Consider the following 26,320-nt stretch of genomic DNA (forward strand, 5'->3'; position numbering starts at 1 on the left):
AGATTTTTCAATATAAGGTCAAAATGTTTCACAGCCATCCCATCCCCAGCTTCATAGTTTTGATCAGGATAATATGATATGGGGGGGGGGGGGGGGGGGGGGGGGTGGAGTGGGAAACGGAGATCTATGTACAGAAAGAAATTTGGCTTTTTAGCATGTGCCCCTTTTCACACCCTTTCCCTGGGTGGGTGTGCCAATGTTGCGATCAATTTTCAAATTCCAATGTTTAGATTCAGTTTAAAATCAGATCAGGCTCTTACTTCCTAAATTCCAATATTGTACATAGCTAGATAAGAAACGTAAAAGGGTAAATGAGAGATTTTATGTTTCTGTAATATTTTTAGATGAAATCCCTGCTGTTTTCCTTAATGCATCTCTTAATCTTGGACAGTGCTTCTATTTCTCTCCAGCTAATGCACCACCCCATTCGTTATTATTGTGTTTCAGAATTACAGGAGTCGTTTCTATACTGCAAATAGTGCAGTCTGACTGTAATTTTGTGGCCCTTAAAATCTGCCAGTAAAGAGCAATGGCACCAGGGACCATTCAGAAAAACAATCTTCCAAGGATAGTTCGGCATTGAGTTCAATTTCCAAATTGGCTTCAGATCTATAGTTTCTGCAGAAGAAAGCATATTTCATTAAAATGCAGGAAACTCTTGATTGGCTAACGCTCTTCCTGGGACACTGGCTAGTACTTTGTATGTTTGAACCTTGGTACAATTTGTCAGCATCAACAAGTTCTCCCAAGTGGGGTAGGTTTCAACAAAGGCTGTCTTTTAACTGCAATAGTCCACATGTGTGTACAGGTATAAATTAACAAATGGGCTTAAGTTTATCATCTTCCACACCCTTTGCAATTGGTAAATTGTCGAGTTGCATTTTCCATAACATCTGCTTATTTTATTGTCATTCTTTAGTTATGTATATAAAGGAAGATGTTTTTCAATTTCTGCAGATACCAACCCATTTTGAACGAGAGAATTGACATATTTTGTGATTATAATGTGGCATATTGTAAATCCAGGTCTTTGTTTTTTGATGGAATGAAATTCTTGATGAGTTCCTACAGTTCAAATTGAAACGAGTTTGGGTGGTTTGATCCCAGTCTCTATTGTGGTAAAAATGAAAATGCCATACTGTGTTTAAAAAAAAATAAAAATGTTGGTTTTAAACCAAATGGTCAGATTTATATTTGATCCATATCCCCAATTGCATCTCAGGTGCTGCTTGAGAATCAGAGAGGGCACTGAGGCATGAATGCACTTCTGACTTTGCTCAGTTTGTTCACTCCATGTTTGGAGGTTGTTGGTGCTTGTAGCTGCAGCACATTTCCATTTTCAGGCTCTGGATGTCAGTCTAAAGCAGCTAGGTCAGTCAGATGTAATAACTAGTGTCTTTCCAGTCCATTTTAACAAACGTGCATCTCAGAATCTCAGAATATCGTGTGTTTCTCCAATAATTTGAGTTTTTCTTGTGATCATTTAATAAGAACCAACATTTGTTTGCTTCTTGAATTTAAGCAGAATGTGGACCAATTCAGCCAATGGTTCAGAACAATTGTCCCAATTCTTTTCTCTCCCAGTTGTTGCCCTTGAGCACGATGTTGCTGTGATGAGCTCGGCCCAGAATTCTGACACCTTTAGTTTCAGCTCTGAGCAGGCAAAAAAAACACAGTTTACACGAATAAAGTCAGGTATCACATCTGATACCTCCTCTGTTTGATGTAGGTGGAACTCTAATACACAAATATTTGGACTTGTTTCAAAGTGACACAAGTTTACAAATGTTAAGAGAGAATTCAGTCTGTCCCTTTCTTTATTTCTTGATCTTTACATTATTCGATTTCTCTTAACGTCTTCGCTGCCAGGCACAGTGCCGGACTCGTGGCCAGCAATTAAGAAAGGTTGGTTTAAAACTGTCCCAGGTGTCACTTCTCGCACTCATTCTTCCTCCGCAGCCTGATCCTCCATTTGCTTTGATTGCTATCTCCTCCTCCACCTTAATCAATTGCACATCATGTATTTGTTGTTGTTATGATGAGTAATTTTGTTTCAGTCCTAGACTTCACTGACCTGCATGCCATCCTAGTTTCTGCTGTTTTAGTTCTTGTTACTTGTCTGAACTATATTTGGAATGTTTCTATTGTCCTGAACCTTGGAAAATTGTTAACTTCCCCAATGAATGTGAAGAAATTGGCCACTGTTTTTAATTGATTTCCTAAGCCCGAAGACACCTGCTCCAATGTAAAACTTCTAATGTTTTTGCTTTTGGATTACAAGCCTGCATTCTCTTTAGGTGAGCTCAGTTGCTGACTGTTTCCAGGAGAATTACAGCATGAGCCCAAACATTCGGCTCAGGCAGCTAACAGCTGTTCCAAAGCTGTAATGAATGCACTCTGTCCTAATTCTCCTATCCTTCATCCTGACCCCCAGATTTCACACTTCACTAATCCTTTTGGAATGTCGATGTCAATGTTGAATTGGTTAACATTCATTTCTCGTAACCCTGTGACTTGAATGCTAAATCAACGATTGAGGAGGAGGCAGCTCATAGATCTGATCCTCGCCCTCTGGGCCCCAGATTGCAATAATCACAACTATTTTCTCAAGGTTCTAATGTTGCGACCAGTACAATAGTTAATTAATTCTAAATTGTGGGTGGGACTTCTTTCTTTTCAAGTCGGTATAAGATGACATTCGAAGTGCTGGAATTTTGGAACCAGGTGGGCTACGTGTGGCAGACTGAATTGCCGAGTAGGAAAGATGTAGTACTCCAAAACACAACAAAAACAGTCAGCCAGGTTCAATAATGATACAAGAGTGCTGAGATTCTTCTCATTTAGCTCCAGGTAACCTTGTATCAAGTGACCCGATGGGTTGAGTGCTTTGGTTGGACAATGGTAGAAACCTCACCACTGCACCATTTTAATTGGTTGGGTATCAGCACCGGTTTTGTTGCCCTAGGTGTTGGCCTAGGCAACTTGTCTCTGCACATCGGTAGCTACAATTTGTTTCCTTAGGAGACATCAGACAGATAGCTGTGTAGATGGCTTAGTATCTCAGAATCCATAGAATCCCTGCAGTTCAGAGGAAGCCATTTGACCCATGAAGTCTGCACCAACCTTCTGACAGAGCACTCTACCCAGGCCCACTTCCCCTGCCCTATTCCCGTAACCCCACCTAACCTGCACATCTTTAGAAGTGAAGCGGCAATTTTAGCATGGCCAATCCACCTAACCTAGACTGGGAGGAAACCGGAACATCAGAAGGAAACCCATACAGAGACCAGGAGAATTTGCAAACTGCCACTCCACACAGGCAGTCACCCAAGGCTGCAATTGATCCCAGGTTCCCGGCACTGAGGCAGCAGTACCAACCTTTGGTAAGTTCAAAGGTGACAGACAGCAACTGAGGCGAGGGTTAAATCAGACTCCAATATCTCGAGCTTTCATTTCGAAATGTATTGCAGTCAATTTGAATCTGTTTCACAGCTTTGTTAGTCATTTTTGTGCTTCCAGTGCTTCTCAATCTTTCACACAATTAATGATGTTCATCATGCTGTGTACATATCATAAGAGTAATTGTATTGTGAATAGGTTCTGGGATGATTGATCCTGAAGGACTGATTCCTGATGAGAATGCAATCGGCAGCGATGAGAACAATGTTAATGAGAATGTGGTATGGAACAACTTTCCTAAGATCTTCTCACCTGATCCAATCTGAGAGATCTTGGGTTTATTCATTTGTATGTTTTGATGGATTTGGTTCAAGTCAATATTTCTTGCACTATGATTCGGTGTGCATTCAGTATTAGCCTGGTTATTTTAAAATTGGTTGATCTCTGACAACAAACCATGATTGCAATGCTATTACTATCCCTATAGAAACAAATAACTTTAAATACAATAATTTCAACTTCCAGTTGATAGCTCAAGAGGAAGACTGAAGAAAATGTAATGTTTAATGACTCACTGCAACAGACTAAAAGCATCATTTGACTAAACACTATTTTTGTGGACAATGTCTACTGTAAACTACAGAATAGAATTTTCCCTTTTACATTGAACACAACTGAAATCCTAGTTCAGCAATATAATTTACACTGTCCCTTAAGCAATCTCTCGATCTTCCCAGACCCAACGCAGAGTGATTCTTGGCTCCCAAGGGTTGACTTCTATTCATTTTCTTTCCCAGACTGGTATCTTTTATGGTGCATTGGCATCTGCACATACGACCTCTCGAGTAACACCTCCCCTCCCTGGCGCAAACCAGGCAAAGCTTCCAGCCGCACATCAAATCCTCACTAATTTGCCGAACCATCACCCACCTTCATGACCTCTCGCGCGCTCCCAGATTCTGGCAGACTAACTTGTCTGACAGTTTGAGGGAAACTCTTTGACTTAGAATCATAGAATTTACAGTGCGGAAGGAGGCCATTCGGCCCATTGAGTCTGCACCGGCCCCTGGAAAGAGCACCCCACTTAAGCCCAAGCTTCCACCCCATCCCCGCAACCCGATCTAACCTTTTGGACACCCAGCGTTGCCAAACCACCTAACCTACACATCTTTAGACGGTGGGAGGAAACAGGAGCACCCGGAGACGGCATGGTGGCACAGTGGTTAGCAATGCTGCCTCACAACTCCAGGATCCCAGGTTCAAATCCGGCCTCAGGTGACAGTGTGGAGTTTGCATTTTCTTCCCGTGTCTGCGTGGGTTTCCTCCAGGTGCTCTGGTTTCCTCCCACAGTCCAAAGACGTGCAGGTTAGGTAGATTAGCCATGCTAAATTGCCCTTAATGTCCAAAAAAAAGGTTTGGTGGGGTTACTGGGTTACAGGGATAGGGTGGAGATGTGGGCTTGGGTCGGGTGTTCTTTCCAAGGGCCGGTGCAGACTCATTGGGCCGAATGGCGGCCTCCTGCACTGTAAATTCTATGAAACAAATTGTAAGAGCTTTTAGAAGTAAATAAATAGGATGCGGTAGTGGCTAAAGTAAATGTTGGTCCCTTAGAATGAGAGATGGGGAAATTATCATGGAGAATTAGGAAAAGGCAGACAAATTATCAAATATTTTGCCCCTCTGTTCATCGGCGAAGAGACAAATTGCTTAGCAGAAATAGTGGTTTACCTATCTGCTAAGAGTGAGGAACTTAAAAATATTAATTTGAGCAGAGAAAACATAGTGGATAAATTGAACTAAAATCCAACAAGCCCAGAGGACCTGATGGCCTACATCCCAGGGATCTAAAAGAGATAGGTACAGAGATAGTGAATGTGCTGGTTATTATTTTCCAAAATTCCGTTGATTGATATATTGGAAGTAGGCAACTGTAACGCGTTCAAGAAAGGAGCGAGAGAGAAAAAAAGGGAACTAAAGCTAGTTAGTCTGACTTCAGTCATCTGGAAAATTCTGGAATATATTATTAAAGTAGTCTTACTGCATTTGGAATATCATTGTGTAATCCGGCAAAGTTAACATGTCTTCCGAAAGGGAAATGGTATTTAATGATTTTTGAGGATGTAGCTAGTATGATAGATAAAAGATTTGCTTAGATTTGCTAACGGCATTCGATAAGGTGAAAACACAAAAGGTTCATGTGCAAGATAAGGGCTCTTGGAGTTGGGGTTAATATATTAACATGGATAGAGGATTGGTTCGCAGACCGGAAGCAGAGACCAGGGATGAATGGGTCATTTTCAAGTTGGAAGTTGTGACTAGTGGAGTATCGCAGGATCAGTGCTGGGCCTTCCGCTATTTACAATCTATATTCATGTTTCTAAATTTGTTGACAATACAAAGCTGGTTGGGAATGTAAACTATGAGCGGGGTGCAAAGAGATTTAGACAGATTAAGTGCATGCGCACCAAGGTGACAGATGGACTATGTAATGAGGTCATTCACTTTGACAATAAGAATAGCAAATGGAAACACAGAATTTTTTAAAAAGATTGAAACTTATTGTTGATAGTCAGAGAGACTTTTTTTAAATTTAGAGTATCCAATTCTTTTTTTGCAATTAAGGGGCAATTTAGTGTGGTCAATCCACCTAGCCTGCACATCTTTCGGGTTGTGGGGCGAAACCCACGTAAACGTGGGTAGAATGTGCAAACTCCACACTGACAGTGGCCCAGAGCCGGGATCGAACCTCGAACCTGGGACCTTGGCGCCTTGAGGCAACAGGGCTAACCACCGTGCTGCCCATTTAGTCAGAGAGACTTGAGTGAACTTGTACAATGAATGCAAAGTCAGCATGCAGGTGCAGAAAGCAGCAGTTAGAAAGGCAATGGCTTTTGACATTCATTGCAAGGAGAAATTGGAGTACAAGAATATTGAAGTCTTGTTACACCTGGGAACTGTGCACAGTTTTGGAGATGTTACAGCAAAGTTTCACTTGATTGGTGCCCGATATGAGAGGGATGCTCTTTGAGCAGCTGAGTGCGTTGGGTCTATACTATCTGAAGGTGTTCTCATTGAAACATGGAAAACTCTTAGGTGACTTGAAAGGGAAGACCGAAACTAATTTCCTTTTGTGGGGGTGTATGGAGCAAGAGGCTATCAGAAAGGTAAATGGAGTGCAGTTACAGATCAGCCATGATTTAATGAAAAGCTGGAACAGGCTCAATGGCCTTTTCCTGTTTCTATTGTTCCTAATGATAACTTGACAACTGAGCAGGAGTAACTCTAATAGCTGCTCTTTTCCTCCTCCCCAGGTAATTGACGAGAGCTTTGATGTGAAAGAAATGATTTTCAATGCAGAACGAGTCAGCGGAGGAGACAATGACATGGTATGGACAGCACTTCCTGGTGAGAAGTTCTGAGTGTGAGATCCAATTGTGATTATGTCATCTAGATTTCACTTTGATTCTCAATGATTTTTCTCATGAAACCCAACTGGTGTATACTTGGGAATATCTTCTGCTTTAGAAAGTATTGATGTCACAAATAAAACAGTGTATGTAATTCAGCAGAAAAAGAATTGTAACATTGGATAAGATCCTGGGGGCAAAGTACTGATTCTGTTTATCCATCTTGCCCTTTCTTGAGAATTTTAACTGTGTTTACTCAAATTTATTTTTCCTCTGCATGTGGCTACATTTGTTTTGACAATTGTTCAGTTGAGTTTGGGGTGACTGCTCCCAAGATAGACGACTGTGTTTGTGTTTCTCCAGGACAATGATGGGAATTTGCAAGACGGCTTCAGCTTAAGTAGCAGCGCTCTGATTGGGATGTTGGTGATTGCAGTTGCTGTCGCCACGGTGATTGTCATCAGCTTGGTGATGCTACGCAAGAGGCAATATGGCACCATCAGCCATGGCATTGTAGAGGTGAGCAATGTAAAGTTATCTATTTACTGCACACTTTTAAAAATAAATTTAGAGTAGTCAATTATTTTTTTCCAATTAAGGTGCAATTTATCATGCCCAATCCACCTATCCTACACATATTTGGGTCGTGGGGGTGAAACCCACGCAGACACGAGGAGAATGTGCAAACTCCACACGGGCAGTAACCCAGGGCTGGGATTCGAACCCGGGTCCTCAGCGGCGTAGGCTGCAATGCTAACCATTGTGCCACCATGCTGCCTTATCTATTTACAGTACTGTTAGAAGTATGCTGTGGAAAGAAAGATTTTTCTCATCTTGTGTGACACCCACATTTGTCCCTTCATTTGGCTGCCACAACCAATGACAGACATGTAACCGTCAAGTTACAGGGCTCATAATGCCACAGACTGCACACAAGCTTGGGGAATGATGAGGATGGGAAGTGGAATGTGTTTACAAGTGTTTTTTTTTCCTTCCAACTCTTTCAGAGTAAACTGGGAAAACTATCTGAGATTTGCGATTTGAATCGCTTCTGTCGGATGGTTATAGAAATCCTGAAGGTCATTCAGTCCATCGAGTCTGCAGCGACCCTTTGAAAGAGCACCCTACTGAGGCCCAATCCCCGCCCTATTCCTGCAACTCCACCCTAGGGGGCAATTTATCATGGTCAATCCACCTAACCTGCACGTCTTTGGACTGTGGGAGGAAACCGGAGCACTCGGAGGAAACCCACGCAGACATTGGGACAATGTACAAACTCCACACAGACCGTCACCCAGAGGCGGAATCGAACCCGAGTTCCACTGTGAGGTAGCAGTTCTAACCACCATGCCGCCCAACGCTACTGTCCAGAGGAAGTTAACACTTCTGGACAACAGCTGGGTAAACCCTACGTGCGAAAGTCCCCAGTGTATCATTGGGATTCTCAGTAAATACGATTCTGGAGAACCAAGATGTTATGGGCCAAGGAATCCGGGTTTGTAATCCTTCTGGCAGAAACATTGAGGGATCAAGTAGAGATGTCAAAAACTGAGTGTTTTTGGTGAATACATGAGGAGGAAAATATTTCCCACTGTCAAGAGGGTGGATAACCAAAGTACACAGATTGAAGCTTATTGACAACAGAAGCAGAGGATTTTTTAAAGCAGCAAATTTCTGTAATGTGAACTTTCAAAGGGAATTGGATACATAATTGAAAAGAAGAAACTTGCAAGCCTTTGGGGTAAAAAAAAAAAGGCAATCGGAGTGGATTTTGTTCCTCACAGAATTGATATTGGAATGGCCAACTGGCTTCCCGCTGCAAAGTATATTTTCACTCGACCACTGTTTGACTTATTCTCTGATTTGTTCTTTGAAATTACTGTTCTAATCGTAATGTTGCTGTCTCCAGCTGAAAGGCCCATTCTGTGATTAATTTACTCTGCTCGTTTGCTGGGCTTTTTTCTGTCATTTTGTGCCCTTCACTGAGGACTATTGCTTTTTCACAGAGTTCTTCGATAGCCTTGCCACCCACACATTTGTACTGCTTTCCAATTTTCTTTCTACCTCAAGGTCATTTTCCCACACTATATCCATCTCCCTTGATATCTTTGAATATCTCAGAAATCCATCCATTTCTGGCTTGAATATATTCAACGACTAAGGGCTGTATTCTCCAAAAATGGTCTGTGTCGTGTCATGCCAGACTCTGCTTAAAAAAAAAAAAAATCAGAGCTATTCACCTACCTGCAAATGGCTGGCAGGGCCCCGGAGTGCTTTTTGCAGCTTTTGCTGCACGAATGGGCTCCCGCACTTCGGGTTCCAAGTCCGCACATGCGCACGGTGGCGGCCTCCGGCGGCCGCATTTAACGCAATGGCGGATTCAGTCAGTGGACCAACAAAGCAGGTTCCAACGATCTGCCCCGCGCCGCTCCATCTAATCCGCCTGATTTTCCCCCCCTCCCCGCCCCCCACCTGGGCGGCCACGGACTGAGTCCCGGCCGAACAGGCGTGGTTAGAACCACGCCGTCGGGAACTCGGCCGGTCGGGTCGGAAGTACCGCTGGGAGGGCCTCTGGCAATGGCCCCCCCCAGCTGCACCGCGTAAACTGCGCGCGAGCGATTCTCCAGGGACCGGAGAATTACGAGAGCAGCACCGGGCCGATTCGGGCGTAAAAGTTGAACCCCCCCCCCCCGCGTCAAACGAGATTTCGGCGCGGGGCTGCGGAGAATCTAGCCCTAAGTCTTCGTTGCCGAGAGAATTCCACAGAAGCACCACCCTGAATGAAGATATTACTCTTCCTCTTATTCTGAGACTGTCCTGGTTCTAGGTCCCCTCTAAATCAGGGGAAACATCCTTCCTGCATCTACTCTGTAGGAATTTCTATGTTTCAATGAGATCACCTCTCATTCTTCAAAACATTATAGAATGCAGGCCCAGCCTCCTCAATCCTCCACAAAGGACAGCACTGTCATTCCAGTGGTCAGTTTGGTAAATCTTCATTGCACTTCGCATCTATATCATAGAATCATACAATTTAAAGTGCACATCCTTCCTTAAGTAAGGAGATCAAGACTCGGGTGCAGTCTTAACAAGGCTCTATGCAACTACAGAAAGACTTCAGCTGGAGACAGCAACATCAAGATTAAGTATTCCTGGCTATGAAGGAGTAAGTCGCACATTTGGTGCCTCCCGCTCGGGTCGGACTTTTGGACCTTTTCCCCCGATTTTCAACCGGACTTGAACTGTAAAACTGAAGACAGTGGCAATTGTGTACTGAATTTCCACATCGCTGCATGGAGACAAGGCCTAGAGGTGCTCGTAAAGACAGAAACAAAAAGACAGAGAAGGCTTGGGTTGAAGCTGCAGCGGAAGACAGCAATGCGGAGGACTGGACCTCCGGTTTGTCGACCCAGCAGTCAACAGAGCAGCTGATGCAAGTTATTCAGGAAGGCTTTGCTAAGCAGAAACGGAACTGCTTGGACCAGATAAAAGAGTTGATTGAGCGGCTGGAGCTTAGATTGGACGCTCAAGATCGGGCGATCCAGAAGGTAGAGAAGGCACTGGCTGAGCAGGAGGAACATCAAACTGCGGTGGAGTTGGAGGTGGGGATGCTGAGAGACCAGCAGAAGAAGCTCCTGGAGAAGGTGGAGGACCTAGAGAATAGGCCCCGCCGGCAGAACTTTAGAATCGTTGGGCTCCCGGAGGGGTCTGAAGGAGCGGACGCTGGGGCATACATCGCAGACATGTTTGAGAAGCTGCTGTGGGATGGGGCATTCTCCCGACCCTTGGAGGTGGATAGGGCTCACAGAGCACTCGTGAGGAAGCCGTGAACAGGAGACCCCTTGAGGGCAATGGTGGTGAGATTCCACAGATACTTGGATAAGGAACGCATTCTACAGTGGGCCAAGCAGACACGGAGCTGTAATGGGACAATAGTATCCTGCGGTTCTACCAAGACCTGAGTGTGGAGGTGGCCAGGAGAAGAGCAGGCTTCAACCAGATTAGGTCGATCCTTTTTAAGAAAAAGGTGAAGTTCGGACTGTTGCATCCGGCCCGTATCTGGGTCACGTACGAGGAAAAGCATTTTTATATCGAGTCGCCTGAGGATGCGCTGGACTTCGTGAAAAGGAAAGGACTGGTGGTGGACTGAGAACTTTTGAACGTTCATGTTTTTTTTTTCTTTTTGTTTCTCTGTTCTTTTTTTTAAAAAAACGTTTCTCGTTTTTCATTTTGCGGATGCTGTTTGTAATGCCTTCTGTATTGATTTGGGACCAGTGGCAGAGCTGAGTGAGTTAAGGTTTTCATTTGCGCTGTTGGGGGATGGAGGTGTGCTTGTTTAGATTTTGGTGTTTTTCTGTCGGGCAATTGTGTGGGGTTTGTTTGATGTTGGATTATGTTTGTATGAGCGGGGGGTGGGGAGGGTATCCGGTTCCAGGGATGGGGGCCACCAAGCTAGCTGGGTGGGCTAGCTCACGGAAGCGCAGTGGGGGGTGTGCATATGTTCGGTTTATCAAAGGGGCTGGGTTACAGAGTGTTGTTACTGGGGGGGAATGTTCTGCTGACGCGGGAGGGACTTGGGCCAAGGGACAGAGAGGAGGTTGGGGGCAGAGGCTGCCTGGAGGCGGGCCTAAAAAAGGGGGTGGCTGATCGGCGAAGGGGGGAGGCAATGAACCCCCCAACTGATCACCTGGAATGTTCGAGGGTTAAATGGGCCGGTCAAGAGGGCACGTGTGTTCGCGCATCTTAGGGGACTGAAGGTGGACGTGGTAATGTTGCAGGAGACGCACCTTAGAGTAACTGACCAGATTAGATTGAGGAAATGCTGGGACAGTCAGGTCTTTCATTCGGGACTGGATTCAAAGACTAGAGGGGTCGCAATCCTGATCAATAAGTGGGTGCTGTTTGAGGCGGGTAGAATAGTTTTGGATGTTGGAGGTCAGTACATTATGGTCAGTGGGAAACTGGAGGGGGTGCAGGTGGTATTAGTAAATGTGAATGCGCCAAATTGGGATGATGTGGAGTTTATAAAGAGAATGCTGCGGAAGATACTGGACCTGGACTCGCACAGGTTGGTCATCGGAGGGGACTTCAACACAGTTATTGACTCTGGCTTGGATCGGTCAAACTTGAAAACGGGCAGGGTGCCAGCAATGGCAAAGGAACTAAAAGGGTTCATGTAGCAGATTGGGGAGGTGGATCCATGGAGATTTGGGCAGCCGAGGCTGAAGGAGTTCTCCTTCTACTCACACATGCATAAAGTGTATTCCCGGATCGATTTCTTCATTTTGAGCAGGGCCTTACTGTCAGGGGTGCTGGACACGGGATACTCGGCGATCCTAATCTCAGACCATGCTCTGCACTGGGTTGACCTGCAGGTTAGTAAAGACAGTAACCAACGCCCGCACTGGAGGTTAGATGTGGGACTTTTGGCTGACGAAGGGATGTGCGAGCGGCTGAGGAAATGTATTCAGAACTACCTGCAGGTCAACGACACGGGGTAAATTTCAGCAGCGATGGTCTGGGACGCACTGAAGGCGGTGGTCAGAGGGGAGCTGATCTCTATATGGGCCCACAGGGAGAAGGTGGACAGGACAGAGACGGACCGACTGGTTAAGGAGATACTACAAATCGATAGCAGGTATGCGGAGGCCCCAGAGGCATGGCTTTTAAGGGAATGGTGGAGGCTACAGGCAGAGTTTGGCTTGTTAACCACAGGGAGGGTGGCGGAGCAGCTGAGAAAGGCGAGGGGGGTGATCTGTGAGTATGGAGAGAAGGCCAGCAGAATGCTTGCACAGCAGCTTAGAAAGAGGGAGGCAGCCAGGGAGATAGGGAAAGTAAATGACGGAGATGGGAATCTGGTTGGATTCAAAATTTCTACAGTAGGCTGTATAGGTCGGAAAGACCGAAGGCGCCGGAGGGGATGAGGCACTTATTGGGGGGGGCTGAATTTCCCAAAGGTGGACGGGGAGCTGGTAGAAGGGCTGGGGGCCCCGATCGGGATGGAAGAGATAGTGGAGGGTCTGAAGGCCATGCAGGCGGGTGAAGCCCCAGGGCCGGACGGGTACCCAGTGGGGTTTTATAAAAGGTTCTCTGGGATATTGGGGCTGGTGTTGATGAGGATGTTCAATGAGGCAAGGGAAAGAGGGGTGCTGCCCCCGACGATGTGACAGGCCACGATTTTGCTGATTCTGAAGCGGGACAAGACCCCGGAGCTGTGTGGGTCCTACAGGTTGATATCCCTGTTGAATGTGGATGCCAAACTGCTGGCCAAAATTTTGCCCTCCAGGATTGAGGGTTATGTTCCAGACGTTATTGGGGAGGACAAGGTGGGGTTTGTTAAGGGTAGGCGTTGGTGGCCAATGTAAGAAGGTTGTTAAATGTGATCATGATGCCCCCGGAAGGTAGGGAGGTGGAGGTAGTGATCGCAATGGATGCAGAAAAGGCTTTTGATCGGGTAGAATGGGATTATCTGTGGGAGGTAGTGGGACGGTTTGGATTTGGGCGGGGCTTTATTGACTGGGTCAGGTTGCTGTATCAGGCTCCTGTGGCAAGTGTACGGACGAATAGGACAACATCGGACTATTTTAGACTGCACCGGGGGACGAGACAGGGATGCCCCCTCTCCCACTGTTGTTCATGCTAGCTATAGAGCCGTTGGCAATTGCTCTGAGAGCCTCAAGGGGCTGGTCCGGGGGGTGGGGGGTGGGGGGGGGGGGGGGGGGGGGGGGGGTGGAGCACAGAATCTTGCTCAAAGCAGACGACCTGCTTCTGTATGTATCGGACCCGTGAGCGGGGATGGAAGATATCATGAGGATTTGAGGGGAATTTGGCCGGTTTTCGGGGTATAAGCTAAATATGGGGAAAAGTGAGATGTTTGCGGTCCAGGCGAGGAGACAGGAGAGGCAATTGGGGGAGCTGCCGTTTACATTAGTAGGGGGAAGCTTTAGGTACCTAGGCATTCAAGTGGCGCGGGAATGGGAACTGTTGCATAAATTAACTCTGGCTCGACTAGTAGACCAAATGAAGGACGATTTTCGGAGATGGGACACGCTCCTGTTGTCATTAGCTGGGAGGGTGCAGACGGTGAAGATGACGGTCCTCCCGAGATCCCTGTTCGCGTTTCAATGTCTCCCCATCTTTATTCCGCGGTCCTTTTTTAAACGGGTCAACAAAGTGATCTTTGGTTTTGTTTGGGCGGGCAAGACCCCGTGGGTAAGGAAGGTAATGTTTGAGCGGAGTCGGGGAGAGGGCGGGCTGGCGCTGCCAAATTTTAGTAACTATTATTGGGCGGCGAATGTAGCCATGATCAGGAAATGAGTGGTGGGGGAGGTGTTGGCATGGGAGCGTATGGAGGCGGCTTCATGCAAGGGCACCAGTCTGGGGGCATTGGTTACGGCGCCTCTGCTGTTCCTGCCGGCACGGTACTCCACCAGCCCCGTGGTGGTGGCGGCCCTGAGAGTCTCGGGGCAGTGGAGGAGACATGTGGGAGCAGAGGGAGCATCGGTCTGGTCCCCAATCTGTAATAATCACTGGTTTGTCCCGGGAAGTATGGATGGGGGGTTCTGGATATGGCGGCGGGCAGGGATTGAGAGGATGGGGGATATGTTTATAGAGGGGAGCTTTCCGAGTATGAGTGTGCTGGAGGAGAAGTTTGGGTTGGCAAGCGGAAACAAATGCAGGTATCTGCAGGTGCGGGACTTCATACGTAAAGAGGTGTCAACCTTCCCGCTCCTACCGCTAAGGGGATTCAGGACAGGGTAGTTTCCAGAGAGTGGGTAGGAGAAGGGAATGTCTCTGATATTTACAAGGAACTTATGGGGTCAGAGGAGACGCAGACCGAGGAGCTGAAGCGCAAGTGGGAGGAGGAACTGGGAGGTGAGATACAGAATGGTCTATGGGCGGACGCGTTGAGTAGAGTCAAAGCGTCCGCAACATGTGCCAGGCTCAGCCTGATACAATTTAAGGTTGTTCACCGGGCTCACATGACAGTGGCCCGGATGAGCAGATTCTTTGGGGTGGAAGACAGGTGTGCAAAATGTGCGGGAGGACCAGCGAACCATGTCCAAATGTTCAGGGCATGTCCGAAGCTTAGGGGATTTTGGCAAGGGTCTGCAGATGTCATGTCCACGGTGTTAAAAACAAGGGTGGCGCTGAGTCCAGAGGTGGCGATTTTCGGGGTGTCGGAAGATCCGGGAATCCAGGAGGAGAAAGAGGCAGACGTTGCTTCCCTGGTAGCCCGGAGACGGATACTATTAGCTTGGAGGGACTCAAAGCCCCCGAAGTCGGAGATCTGGCTATCAGACATGGCTGGCTTTCTCTGTTTGGAGAAAATCAAGTTCGCCTTGAGAGGGTCACTGTTGGGGTTCGCCCGGAGGTGGCAACTGTTCGTCGACTTCTTCGCGGAAAATTAATCGTCAGCAGAAGGGTGAGGGGGGTTAGTTTAGCTTAGAGTAGGGGGTTAATAAAGGTAGGACATGTAAGGGAGGGAGACGGCTTTTGCACTATGTTTATAGTTTCATGTACATTGTTTATTGTGTTGTTATAATACCAAAAAATACCTCAATAAAATGTTTATTTTAAAAAAAAAGTTTAAGTATTCCTGTACTTAAATTCTCTTGCAATAAACACCAAAACATTTGCCTTCCTAATTGCTTGCCGCACGGGCATATTCGTTTTCAGTGACTCATGAACAACAATGTTCAGGTCCTTTGGAAACCAGCACTTCCCACCTCTCATTACTTAAGAAATATCCAGCATTTTTGTTCTTCCTGCCAAAGTGAATAACTTCACATTTTTCCACATCATTTTCCATCTGTCATGTTCTTGCCCATTTACTTAGCCTGTGCAAATCCCCTTGTAGCTTCTTCACACCCTCCTCACAACTTGCATTCCAACTTAGTTTTTTGTCATCAGCAAACTCAGAAAATTTGAGTCGTTCCCCATATCCAAATCATTGATTGTGGTCATTGGGGCTCGAGCACTGATACTTCCGGCATCCCACTGGTCATAGTTTGCCAAGATGAGAATAACCTGTTTATTTCTACTTTTCTGTTTTATGTCTAATCTTCAATCCATGAAAGTATATTATCCCCAATCCCACATGCTCTAATTTTGCTTCTTAACCTCCTGTGTCTGACCTATTCAAAAGCCATCTGAAAATCCAAGTATATCCACCTCGTCATAGAGTCATAGATGTTTACAGCATGAAACAAGCCCTTTGGCCCAGCTTGTCCATGCCGCCCAGTTTCTATCACAAAGCTAGTCTCACTTGCCCGCATTTGGCCCATATCTCTCTATCCCCACCCTGCCCATATAATTGTCTAACTGTTTTTTAAAGGAAAAAATTGTATCCACCTCTACCACTGCCTCTGGCAGCTCATTCCAGATTATCACCAAACTCTGTGAAGAAATTTCCCCTCTGGTCTCTTTTGTATCTCTCCCCTCTCGCCTTAAACCTGTGTCCTCTACTTCTAGACTCCACTATCTTTGGGAAAAGATGTTGACTATCTACCTTATCTATGCCCCACTGGTTCTCTTTATTTATTTTTACTAGTTACATCCTCAAAAAACACTAACACGTTTGTCACACATGATTTCCCTTTCATAAATCTGTATTCATAGTATCATAGAGTTCCTACAGTGCAGAAGGAGACCATTCGGGCCATTGCGTCTGCACCAGCCCTCTGAAAGAGCACCTTATCTTGGCCGAAAGAGAAAATCCTGGGAAATCTCAGCAGGTCTGGTTTTTTTAGAACTAATCATCTGAAGTTGTTGAATTCGATGTTGAGACCGGAAGGCTGTAGCGGCCTAACCGGAAGATGAGATATTGTTCCTCCAGTTTGCGTTGAGCTTCACTGGAACATTGCAGCAGGCCAAGGACAGACATGTGGGCATGGGAGCAGGGTCTTTTGTTAAAATGGCAAGCAACGGGAAGGTTAGGGTCCTGAATGCGCACCAATGTCGTTACAGACGCTTCTTTCAATACTCTGCGATATAGATCACCAGGTCCAGGGGATTTATCAACTATCAGTCCCAGAAATTTCTCCAGTACTACCTTTTTTCCTATTACTAATTTCTTTTGTTTCTTCATTCTCACCACTCCCGTTGTCCTGTAAGTATCCCTTGGTGGCTTTTTGTATCTTCCTCCGTGAAGACAGACACAGCGTGTTTGTTCAGTTTCTCTGCCTTTTCTTTATTCCTCATTAGAAATTCTCCTGTCTCTGTCTGTAATGGGCCCACATTTATCTTTGCGAATCTTGAGCGCAATTTAGTGGCCTCGTCACGCCCGATTTTGTGCCGGGACAGAGCCGTTGAATCTCGTGAGAGGCCTCTCACGGGAGTTGCGACATTCTAAACACCTTGCACGATTCAACAAAATCTTGTGAGACGTCACGATCTTGATCTCGCCCTCACTGGGCGTGATCCAGATCTGTATATTTAAACGAGGCGCTAGATTCATTTGAATATGCTTTGCATTCTTCTGCCGCCCAGGACTTAACAGCCGCGCCAGAGCACCGTTTAGTACTGGTTCCCACAAACATGACCAGTCATTATGGAACACGGTGGGGTGAGATTGACCTCCAGGCCATCAGCGACCCCCAAGTGGTCGGGAACAAGACAGGGTGGCACCATTACACTCCCTATGCCATGGAACCCGGGTACTCTGGAACTGCCAGGTTGACACTGCCAGGGATTCGGCCCAGGAAGCCGTACCAGGTTGGGGAAGGGGGTATATCTGGGGGCTTGGCCGAGGTTGGGGTAGGAGCTGAAAACTGGAATGGATGGGCGCTCGAGGGGGGGGGGAGGGGGGGTGATGGGGGGAGGGATCAGGCCAGCCGTCCAAAATGGCGTACCCATCTGCGAGGAGCTTACCAGCATAAAGGACTCTGTGCAGCCTCGGCGGAGCGAAACTCCATGAGGCCTAAAAAACGACCAACCGCTGTTGAATAACGGGGTCTTTGTCCATGCTGCAGCCGCTGAGAAACACTCCGCTAAACACACCCAAAACCGGGCAGGTTTTTTTTCCAGTGAATTGTAACCTATGTTTCTATTCAATTGGACAGGTAAATGTGAGAAGCTGCAATGGTCGAACTAAATAACTTGATAAATACAACCTTCTCACCAGATGTAAAACTCCCTTGATTCCCTAGGAACAAAATACAAGTTACGAAACACTTTGATCTTATTTCAAACCTGATATCAAGGCCCTTTCTGTGTTTCACCTTGATCTACCATGAACTATACTTGGCAAAGACCCAACGGAGTGTGGATCATGCAGACTCACTTTGCTGCTCAATTTGGACACACAAATATTTGCAAAAGCCCTGGCTAAGCGGCTGGAGACCCCTGTGCCATAGATGGTCACAGAAGACCAGACGGGTTTTGTTAAGAGTAGACAACTAACTGAAAATCAGACGAATGTTTAATGTGATAACCCCATTCAGGGAGAGAATCATACCCCTGGATGCAGAAAAGGCCTTCGCCAGAGTCGAGTGGAAATAACCTGATTGAGGTATTAGAGCGGTTTGGCCTGGGGACAGAGTTCACCTTGTGGGTGAAACTCCTTGACAATGTCCCCAAGGCAAGTGTACGGACCAATGCCGCCAGCATTGAATACTTTGGGCTGCAGGATGCCTGCTGTCCCCGCTCCTGTTCGCCGTGACATTTGAGCCACTGGCGATCACCCTGAGAGCAGCAAGAGGTTGGAACGGAATCCGAAGAGAGCACAGTCTCATTCCATGTGGATAATCTACTCCTCCTGGACATAGAATATTACAGCGCAGTACAGGCCCTTCGGCCCTTGATGTTGCGCCGACCTGTGAAACCACTCTCAAGCCCATCTACACTATTCCCTTATCGTCCCTTTGTCTATCCAATGACCATTTGAATGCCCTTAGTGTTGGCGGGTCCACTACTGTTGTAGGCAGGGCATTCCACGCCCTTACTACTCTCTGAGTAAAGAACCTACCTCTGACATCTGTCCTATATCTATCTCCCCTCAATTTAAAGCTATGTCCCCTCGTGCTAGACATCACCATCCGAGGAAAAAAGCTCTCACTGTCCACCCTATCCAATCCTCTGATCATCTTGTATGCCTCAATTAAGTCACCTCTTAACCTTCTTCTCTCTAACGAAAACAGCCTCAAGTCCCTCAGCCTTTCTCATACGATCTTCCCTCCATACCAGGCAACGTTCTGGTAAATCTCCTCTGCACCCTTTCCAATGCTTCCACATCCTTCCTATAATGCGACGACCAGAATTGCACGCAATACTCCAAATGCGGCCGCACCAGAGTTTTGTACAGCTGCAACATGACCTCATGGCTCCGAAACTCAATCCCTCTACCAATAAAAGCTAACACACCTTCTTAACAATCCTCTCAACCTGGGTGGCAACTTTCAGGAATCTATGTACATGGACACTGAGATCTCTCTGCTCATCCACACTGCCAAGAATCTTACCATTCGCCTGTCTTCCTGTTATTCCTTCCAAAATGAATTACCTCCCACTTTTCTGCATTGAACTCCATTTGCCACCTCTCAGACCAGCGCTGCAGCTTATCTATGTCCCTCTGTAACTTGTAACATCCTTCCGCACTGCCCACAACTCCACCGACTTTCGTGTCATCTGCAAATTTACTCACTTCTACGCCCTCCTCCAGGTCATTATTAAAATGACAAACAGCAGTGGCCCCAAAACAGATCCTTGTGGTACACCACTAGTAACTGGGCTCCAGGCTGAACATTTCCCATCAACCACCACCCTTTGTCTTCTTCCAGCTAGCCAATTTCTGATCCAAACTGCTAAATCACCCCGAATCCCATGCCTCTGTATTTTCTGCAGTAGCCTACCGTGGGGAACCTTATCAAACGCTTTACTGAAATCCATATGCACCACATCAACTGCTTTACCCTCATCCACCTGTTTGGTCACCTTCTCAAAGAACTCAATAAGGTTTGTGAGGCACGACCTACCCTTCACAAAACCGTGTTGACTATCTCTAATCAAATGATTCCTTTCTGTATGATTATACATCCTATCTCTTACAAACCTTTCCAATATTTTGCCCACAACAAAAGTAAGGCTCACTGGTCTATAGTTACTGGGGTTGTCTCTACTCCCCTTCTTGAACAAGGGGACAACATTTGCTATCCTCCAGTCTTCTGGCACTATTCCTGTAGACAAAGATGACTTAAAGATCAAAGCCAAAGGCTCAGCAATCTCCTCCCTAGCTTCCCAGAGAATGCTAGGATAAATCCCATCCGGCCCAGGGGACTTATCTATTTTCACATTTCCAGAATTGCTAACACCTCCTCCTTATGAACCTCAAGTCCTTCTAGTCTAGTAGCCTGAATCTCAGTATTCTCCTCGACAACATTGTCTTTTTCCTGTGTGAATACTGACAAAAAATATTCATTTAGCAGCTCTCCTATCTCCTCGGACTCCACGCACAACTTCCCACTACTGTCCTTGACTGGCCCTACTCTTACCCGAGTCATTCTTTTATTCCTGACATATCTATAGAAAGCTTTAGGGTTATCCTTGATCCTACCTGCCAAAGACTTCTCATGTCCCCTCCTGGCTCTTCTTAGCTCTCTCTTTAGGTCCTTCCTAGCTAACTTGTAACTCTCAAGCGCCCTAACTGAACCTTCATGTCTCATCTTTACATAAGCCTCCTTCTTCCTCTTGACAAGTGTTTCGACTGCTTTAGTAAATCACGGTTCCCTCGCTCGACCACTTCCTCCCTACCTGACAGGTACATACTTATCAAGGACACGCAGTAGCTGTTCCTTGAACAAGCTCCACATTTCCATTGTGCCCATCCCCTGCAGTTTTCCTCACCATCCGATGCATCCTAAGTCTTGCCTCATCGCATCATAATTGCCTTTCCCCCAGATATAACTCTTGCCCTGCGGTATATACCTATCCCTTTCCATCACTAAAGTAAACGTAACCGAATTGTGGTCACTATGACCAAAGTGCTCACCTACCTCCAAATCTAGCACCTGTCCTGGTTCATTACCCAGTACCAAATCCAATATGGCCTCGCCTCTCGTTGGCCCATCATCATACTGTCAGGAAACCAAAAATGGACCCATCTAAAGTACTCGAACTATAGCGTTTCCAGTCAATATTTGGAAAGTTAAAGTCCCCCATAACAACTACCCTATTGCTTTTGCTCCTATCCAGAATCATCTTTGCAATCCTTTCCTCTACATCTCTGGAACTTTTCGGAGGCCTATAGAAAACCCCTAACAGGGTGACCTCTCCTTTCCTGTTTCTAACCTCAGCCCGTACTACCTCAGTAGACGAGTCCTCATCAAACGTCCTTTCTGCCACCGTAATACTGTCCTTGGCTAACAATGCCACCCCTCCCCCTCTTTTACCACCTTCCCTGATCTTACTGAAATATCTAAACCCCGGCACCTGCAAAAGCCATTCCTGCCCCTGCTCTATCCATGTCTCCGAAATGGCCACAACATTGAAGTCCCATGTACCAACCCATGCCGCAAGTTCACCCACCTTATTCCAGATGCTTCTGGCATTGAAGAAGACACACTTTAAACCACCTTCCTGCCTGCCGGTACACGCCTGCAACTTTGAAATCCTACTCATGACCTCACTACTCTCAACCTCCTGTATACTGGAGCTACAATTCAGGTTCCCAAGCCCCTGCCGAACTAGTTTAAACCCTCCCGAAGAGCATTAGCAAATTTCCCCACCAGGATATTGGTACCCCTCTGGTCCAGGTTAGACCATCCCATTTGTCGAGGTCCCACCGACCCCAGAATGAGCCCCAATTATCCAGAAAACTGAAACCCTTCCTCCTGCACCATCCCTGTAGCCACGCATTCAACTCCTCTCTCTCCCTATTCCTCGTCTCGCTAGCACGTGGAACGGGTAACAACCCAGAGATAATAACTCTGTTTGTCCTCTATCTAAGTTTCCATCCTAGTTCCCTGAATTCCTGCCTTACATCCCTATCCCTTTTCCTACCTATGTCGTTGGTACCTATGTGGACCACGACTTGGGGCTGCTCCCCCTCCCCTTAAGGATTCCAAAAACACGATCCGAGACATCACGCACCCTGGCAGCTGGGAGGCAACACACCAACCACGAGACTCTCTCGTTCCCACAGAATCTCCTATCCATCCCCCTAACTGTGGAGTCTCCAATGACTAATGCTCTACTCATCTCCCCCCTTCCCTTCTGAGCTATAGGGACAGACTCTGTGCCAGAGACCTGTACCCCATGGCTTACGCCTGGTATGCCCCCCCAACAGTATCCAAAGCGGTAAACATGTTACTAAGGGGAACGACCACAGGGGATCACTGTACTGACTGCTTCCTCCCAGCCCCTCTCACCGTCACCCATCTATCTTTATTCATCGGAGTAACTACATCCCTGAAGCTACTATCTATGACCACCTCTGCCTCCCGAATGATCCAAAGTTCATCCAGCTCCAGTTCCCTAACGTGGTTTCTGAGGAGCTGGAGATGGGTGCACTTCCCACAGATGAAATCAGCAGGGACACTGACTGCGTCCCTCACCTCAAACATTCTGCAGGAGGAACATTGCACTGCCTTCCCTGCCATTCCCTCTCGATAAAAAAGAAAAAGAAAGAAAGAGCTTACCTGTTATTCACTCGCCCTCTCAGCAAGCACTCACTCAGCAACCTCTGCGTCCCGCACGATAACACCTGAGGGAAAATAAAAGAAAAAAACACTGGCCAGTCACCAGCCAATCCCTTACCTGCAGGCTATGACGTCACGGTTCAACTTCTTTCTACTTCTACCAAAGTGGTATACCTGCTCCTCTACATCTCTGACCCGCAAAGCGGCATGAAAGAAATCATGAAGTGCCCAGCTGGACAAAAGCAAAGTGATCTCAAGAGGGGAGGGGCAGATCTGAAGGGTCTACCATTTAAAATAGTCCGAAACAAATTCCAAAACCTGTGAATCCAGATTTCCCACGACTGCACACGGATCCACAAGTGGAAGCTGACTAATCTCGCAGAGTTTGTTAAAAAGGAACTACAGAGATGGGATGTGCTCCGCTTTCCCTGGCGGGGAGGGTGCAGTCAAGATGAACTTACTGCCCAATTCCTCTTCCAATTTAGTGCCATACCGATCTACATCCCCAAGGCCTTTTTCCACTCTACATACATGATTGTGGGGGTGGGTGGAAGAATCCAGGAATCCCCGAAACAGTACTACAAAGGCGAAGAAACATGGGAGGCCTGGCCCTCCCAAACTTGCAATACTACCACTGGGCAGCCACAGCGGAAAGAGTGAAGGGATGGGTAAAGGACCCAGACAGGGAATGGGTGAGGATGGAGGAGTCCTCCTGTAGAAGGAGGACCCTCCGGGCCCTCGCCATGGCAGCACTCCCATCCCCACCAGCAAAACACTCCAGCCCAGTGGTGATAGCAACCCTGAAACCTTAGAAACAGATGAGGCAATATTTTGTTCTGACCGAACTGTCCATCATAGCCCCCATCTGTGGCAATTGTAGGTTTGCACCAGCCATGCTCAATGCCACCGCCAAGAGGAGGGGGGACACTGATGGATAGGGACTTTTACACAGTTGATAGACTAGCGACCTTGGGGAACTGACGGAGAGGCTGGAACTATGCTGCCTCATGACAAGGACCTGGGTTCAAACCCAGCCCCGGGTCACTTCCTGATGGAGTTTGCGCATTCTCCCCATGTCTGCCTGGATCTCGCCCCCACAACCCAAAGATGTGCAGAGTAGGTGGATTGGCCACACTAAATTGCCCCTTAATTGGTAAAAAAAAAAAATGTTTTAAAAAGCTTTCTCTGCAAGGAGTCAACTACATATCCACGAATCCTGAGAAACACAATGCTAGAAGAGTTGCTGCACGCGGACAGTCTGGGGAGGGAAAACTGTGGGGACCTGTATGGATGACTCTTAGAAGGACGTGCTCTCCACTGGAGGAAACTTGGGAAAATAGGAGGAAGAGCTAGGGATGGAAGTAGGATGGGGACTCTGGGGCAAAGCAGTGTGCAGGGCCAACTCCACCTCCTCATTCGCAAGGCCTTGTGCCTTATACAGCTGAAAATGGTGCACTGAATACACCTGACAAGACCCAAATCAGCAGGTTCTTCCTGGAGGTGGAGGACAAATGTGAATGGTGCTAGGGAATCCCGGCCAACCAAGCCCACATGTTCTGGGTGTGCCCCAGACTTGTCGGGTTCTGGAGGCAATGTCCAAGATTGTGGGGTGACGGTGGCGCCATGCCCAAGAGTGGCAGTCTTTGGGCTATCGGACCAACCTGAACTATTCATGGAGGCCGACACCCTTGCCTTTGCTTCTCTAATTGCCCACCAGACAATCCTGCTCGGCTGGCGATCAGCAGCACCACCCACAGCTACAGACTGGCTGGCCAGACCTAACAGAATTGCTCCACTTGGAGAAGATCAAGTTCAGAATCCGAGGGTCAGGGAAGAGCTTCCACAACGCATGGAGGCCATTCACAAATATGTTCCAACAGCCAATGGAGCTGGGATGCACAGGAGCCAACATGACCACAAGGAACAGATTGGCAAGTGGGGGAGGTAGTTGTGGAAAAAAGGAGTCGGAGGCCTGGGAGCATAGAACAAGACCACACGAAAAGGAACCCCCAAGGGAATGTCAAAAACAGGACAGGGAGGGGAAAGGGGAGGCCCAACTACAAAAGGGTGGAGGGGGAGGGCACCGCCCACTTGTAAATAGTCGATAACTACACATTATACAGTGAAGGGCCCAGAAAAGGACCCTGAAACAATGAAGAAGGGGACGGTGTCCCAAGATGCGGGGGGGGGGGGGGGAGTGGAGGGTGTACATTGTAATTGGCACAGTTATCCTTACTGTTTGTAATAATCTTTATTGTCACAAGTAGGCTTACATTAACACTGCAATGAAGTTACTGTGAAAAGCCCCTAGTCACCACATTCCGATGCCTGTTTTGGTACGCAGAGGGAGAATTCAAAATGTCCAAATTACCTAACAGCACGTCTTTCTGGACTTGTGGGAGGAAACCCATGCAGACATAGGGAAAATGTGCAGACTCCGCACAGAAAATGACCCAAACCGGGAATTGAACCTGGGACCCTGGCGCTGTGAAGCAATAGTGCTAACAACTGCTACTGTGCCACCCGAATAGTGTATGATATGTAAAAACTTCAATGAAACATTTTTTTTTTTTTTAAATTAACAATACTTGGGTAGGTTGGCTTGGAATCCTGACTAGTCTATGCTAATCTGTCACCAGTTTCTTAATTAGGGTCCAAACGTAAAAAGGCACCAAAATTGGTGCCAGTACGTGAGAATCTTTTGTTGTTTCTCCTATAATTTCAGTGTCAACACTTGTTTTTGTTTTCCAGAATTGTGTGATTTGGATTGTATACAATGCAATTCTTTGGTTTTACAGGTTGATCCCATGTTGACCCCAGAGGAACGCCACCTGAACAAGATGCAAAACCATGGGTATGAAAACCCAACCTACAAGTACCTGGAGCAGATGCAGATCTAACACCAGATGCTAAGTCGGGCCAAACACGGCACATTCAGCCAATCTTCCAACTACTGATCTATAACATTAGAGGTCTCCATTTCACATACACAATTCAGAGTGTAAAACACTTATTACTGTAGATTGTAAGATTCCCATTCTTTTAAATGGGCTTGAAATGTAATACACAATATATATGATGTATAATCGTAAGAAAATCTATCTGATGAGAACTATGATATAGTTGTTTCCTTTTTAAAATTATTTTAAATCAGTTTTATTTGTGTGTCACAAAGATCTATAAATAGAGGCTGTAGATTTCTACCTAATGGAGCACCGTATATGAAGGGGATTTGTACTGATTTATCTCATGGAACCTGCAGGATTTTTTGCTGTAAACTACATTTAAATGGTTAACACTGTGATTGGCAGCTGAAACCGGGAGTTGATTATTCAATTTGTCATTGTGCGTCTGTGTGATTATAAATTCACGTCGCATTTACTGAGGTTCTGGAAACCTGTGGCTCGTTTCCCCTGCACATTTCCTATTTGTTCTGTCAAACTATGCACATTTATCAGTTGTATTACTGTGGTAGCTTTAAATTGCAGGGCTACCGAGTGCAAACTCATCAATAAACACTACTTCCAGGACTCTGTTTCCCCCCTTTAACATTGGATCTCTCACATCGGATCTTGTCTGGCTCTATTGCTGCAGTTCTGGGGGGTCAGACCCATACAATTGTTTGATTGGATGGGTAATCATGGAGAGGGGACCTGGACTGGGGGACTAGGCTGCACAGCATTTGTACACTGGATGAGAGTTCACAGCTCTGATATGTTGCCAAAGTGCGTTTAGGCATATTGTGATTTCAAGAAATTTAATTGCAGGAGGGATTATGCTCGACAATCTACACGGCGGGAAGCAAAGACGTAGAGTGAAGGTGATCATCCTCGGAGCTGAGTTTTTATAATAAGATTGACATGAGTATTGATCAATACA

The 26,320-nt window shown here is 46.6% G+C and overlaps 1 protein-coding gene across 1 annotated transcript; it reads left to right on the forward strand.

The window, feature by feature from the left end:
* Window positions 1-1,881: 1,881 nt before the first annotated feature.
* LOC140398311 (amyloid beta precursor like protein 2-like) lies at window positions 1,882-25,971 on the forward strand. The gene is made up of 5 exons (XM_072486860.1): window positions 1,882-1,905; window positions 3,598-3,680; window positions 6,711-6,785; window positions 7,170-7,325; window positions 25,240-25,971. The coding sequence occupies exons 2-5, from the start codon at window positions 3,606-3,608 to the stop codon at window positions 25,339-25,341; spliced, it is 408 nt and encodes a 135-aa protein (XP_072342961.1). The 5' UTR covers window positions 1,882-1,905; window positions 3,598-3,605; the 3' UTR covers window positions 25,342-25,971.
* The last annotated feature ends 349 nt before the right edge of the window (window positions 25,972-26,320 follow it).

This window comes from Scyliorhinus torazame, chromosome 21 (assembly GCF_047496885.1).
Source record: "Scyliorhinus torazame isolate Kashiwa2021f chromosome 21, sScyTor2.1, whole genome shotgun sequence".
Classification (NCBI taxonomy): Eukaryota; Metazoa; Chordata; class Chondrichthyes; order Carcharhiniformes; family Scyliorhinidae; genus Scyliorhinus; species Scyliorhinus torazame.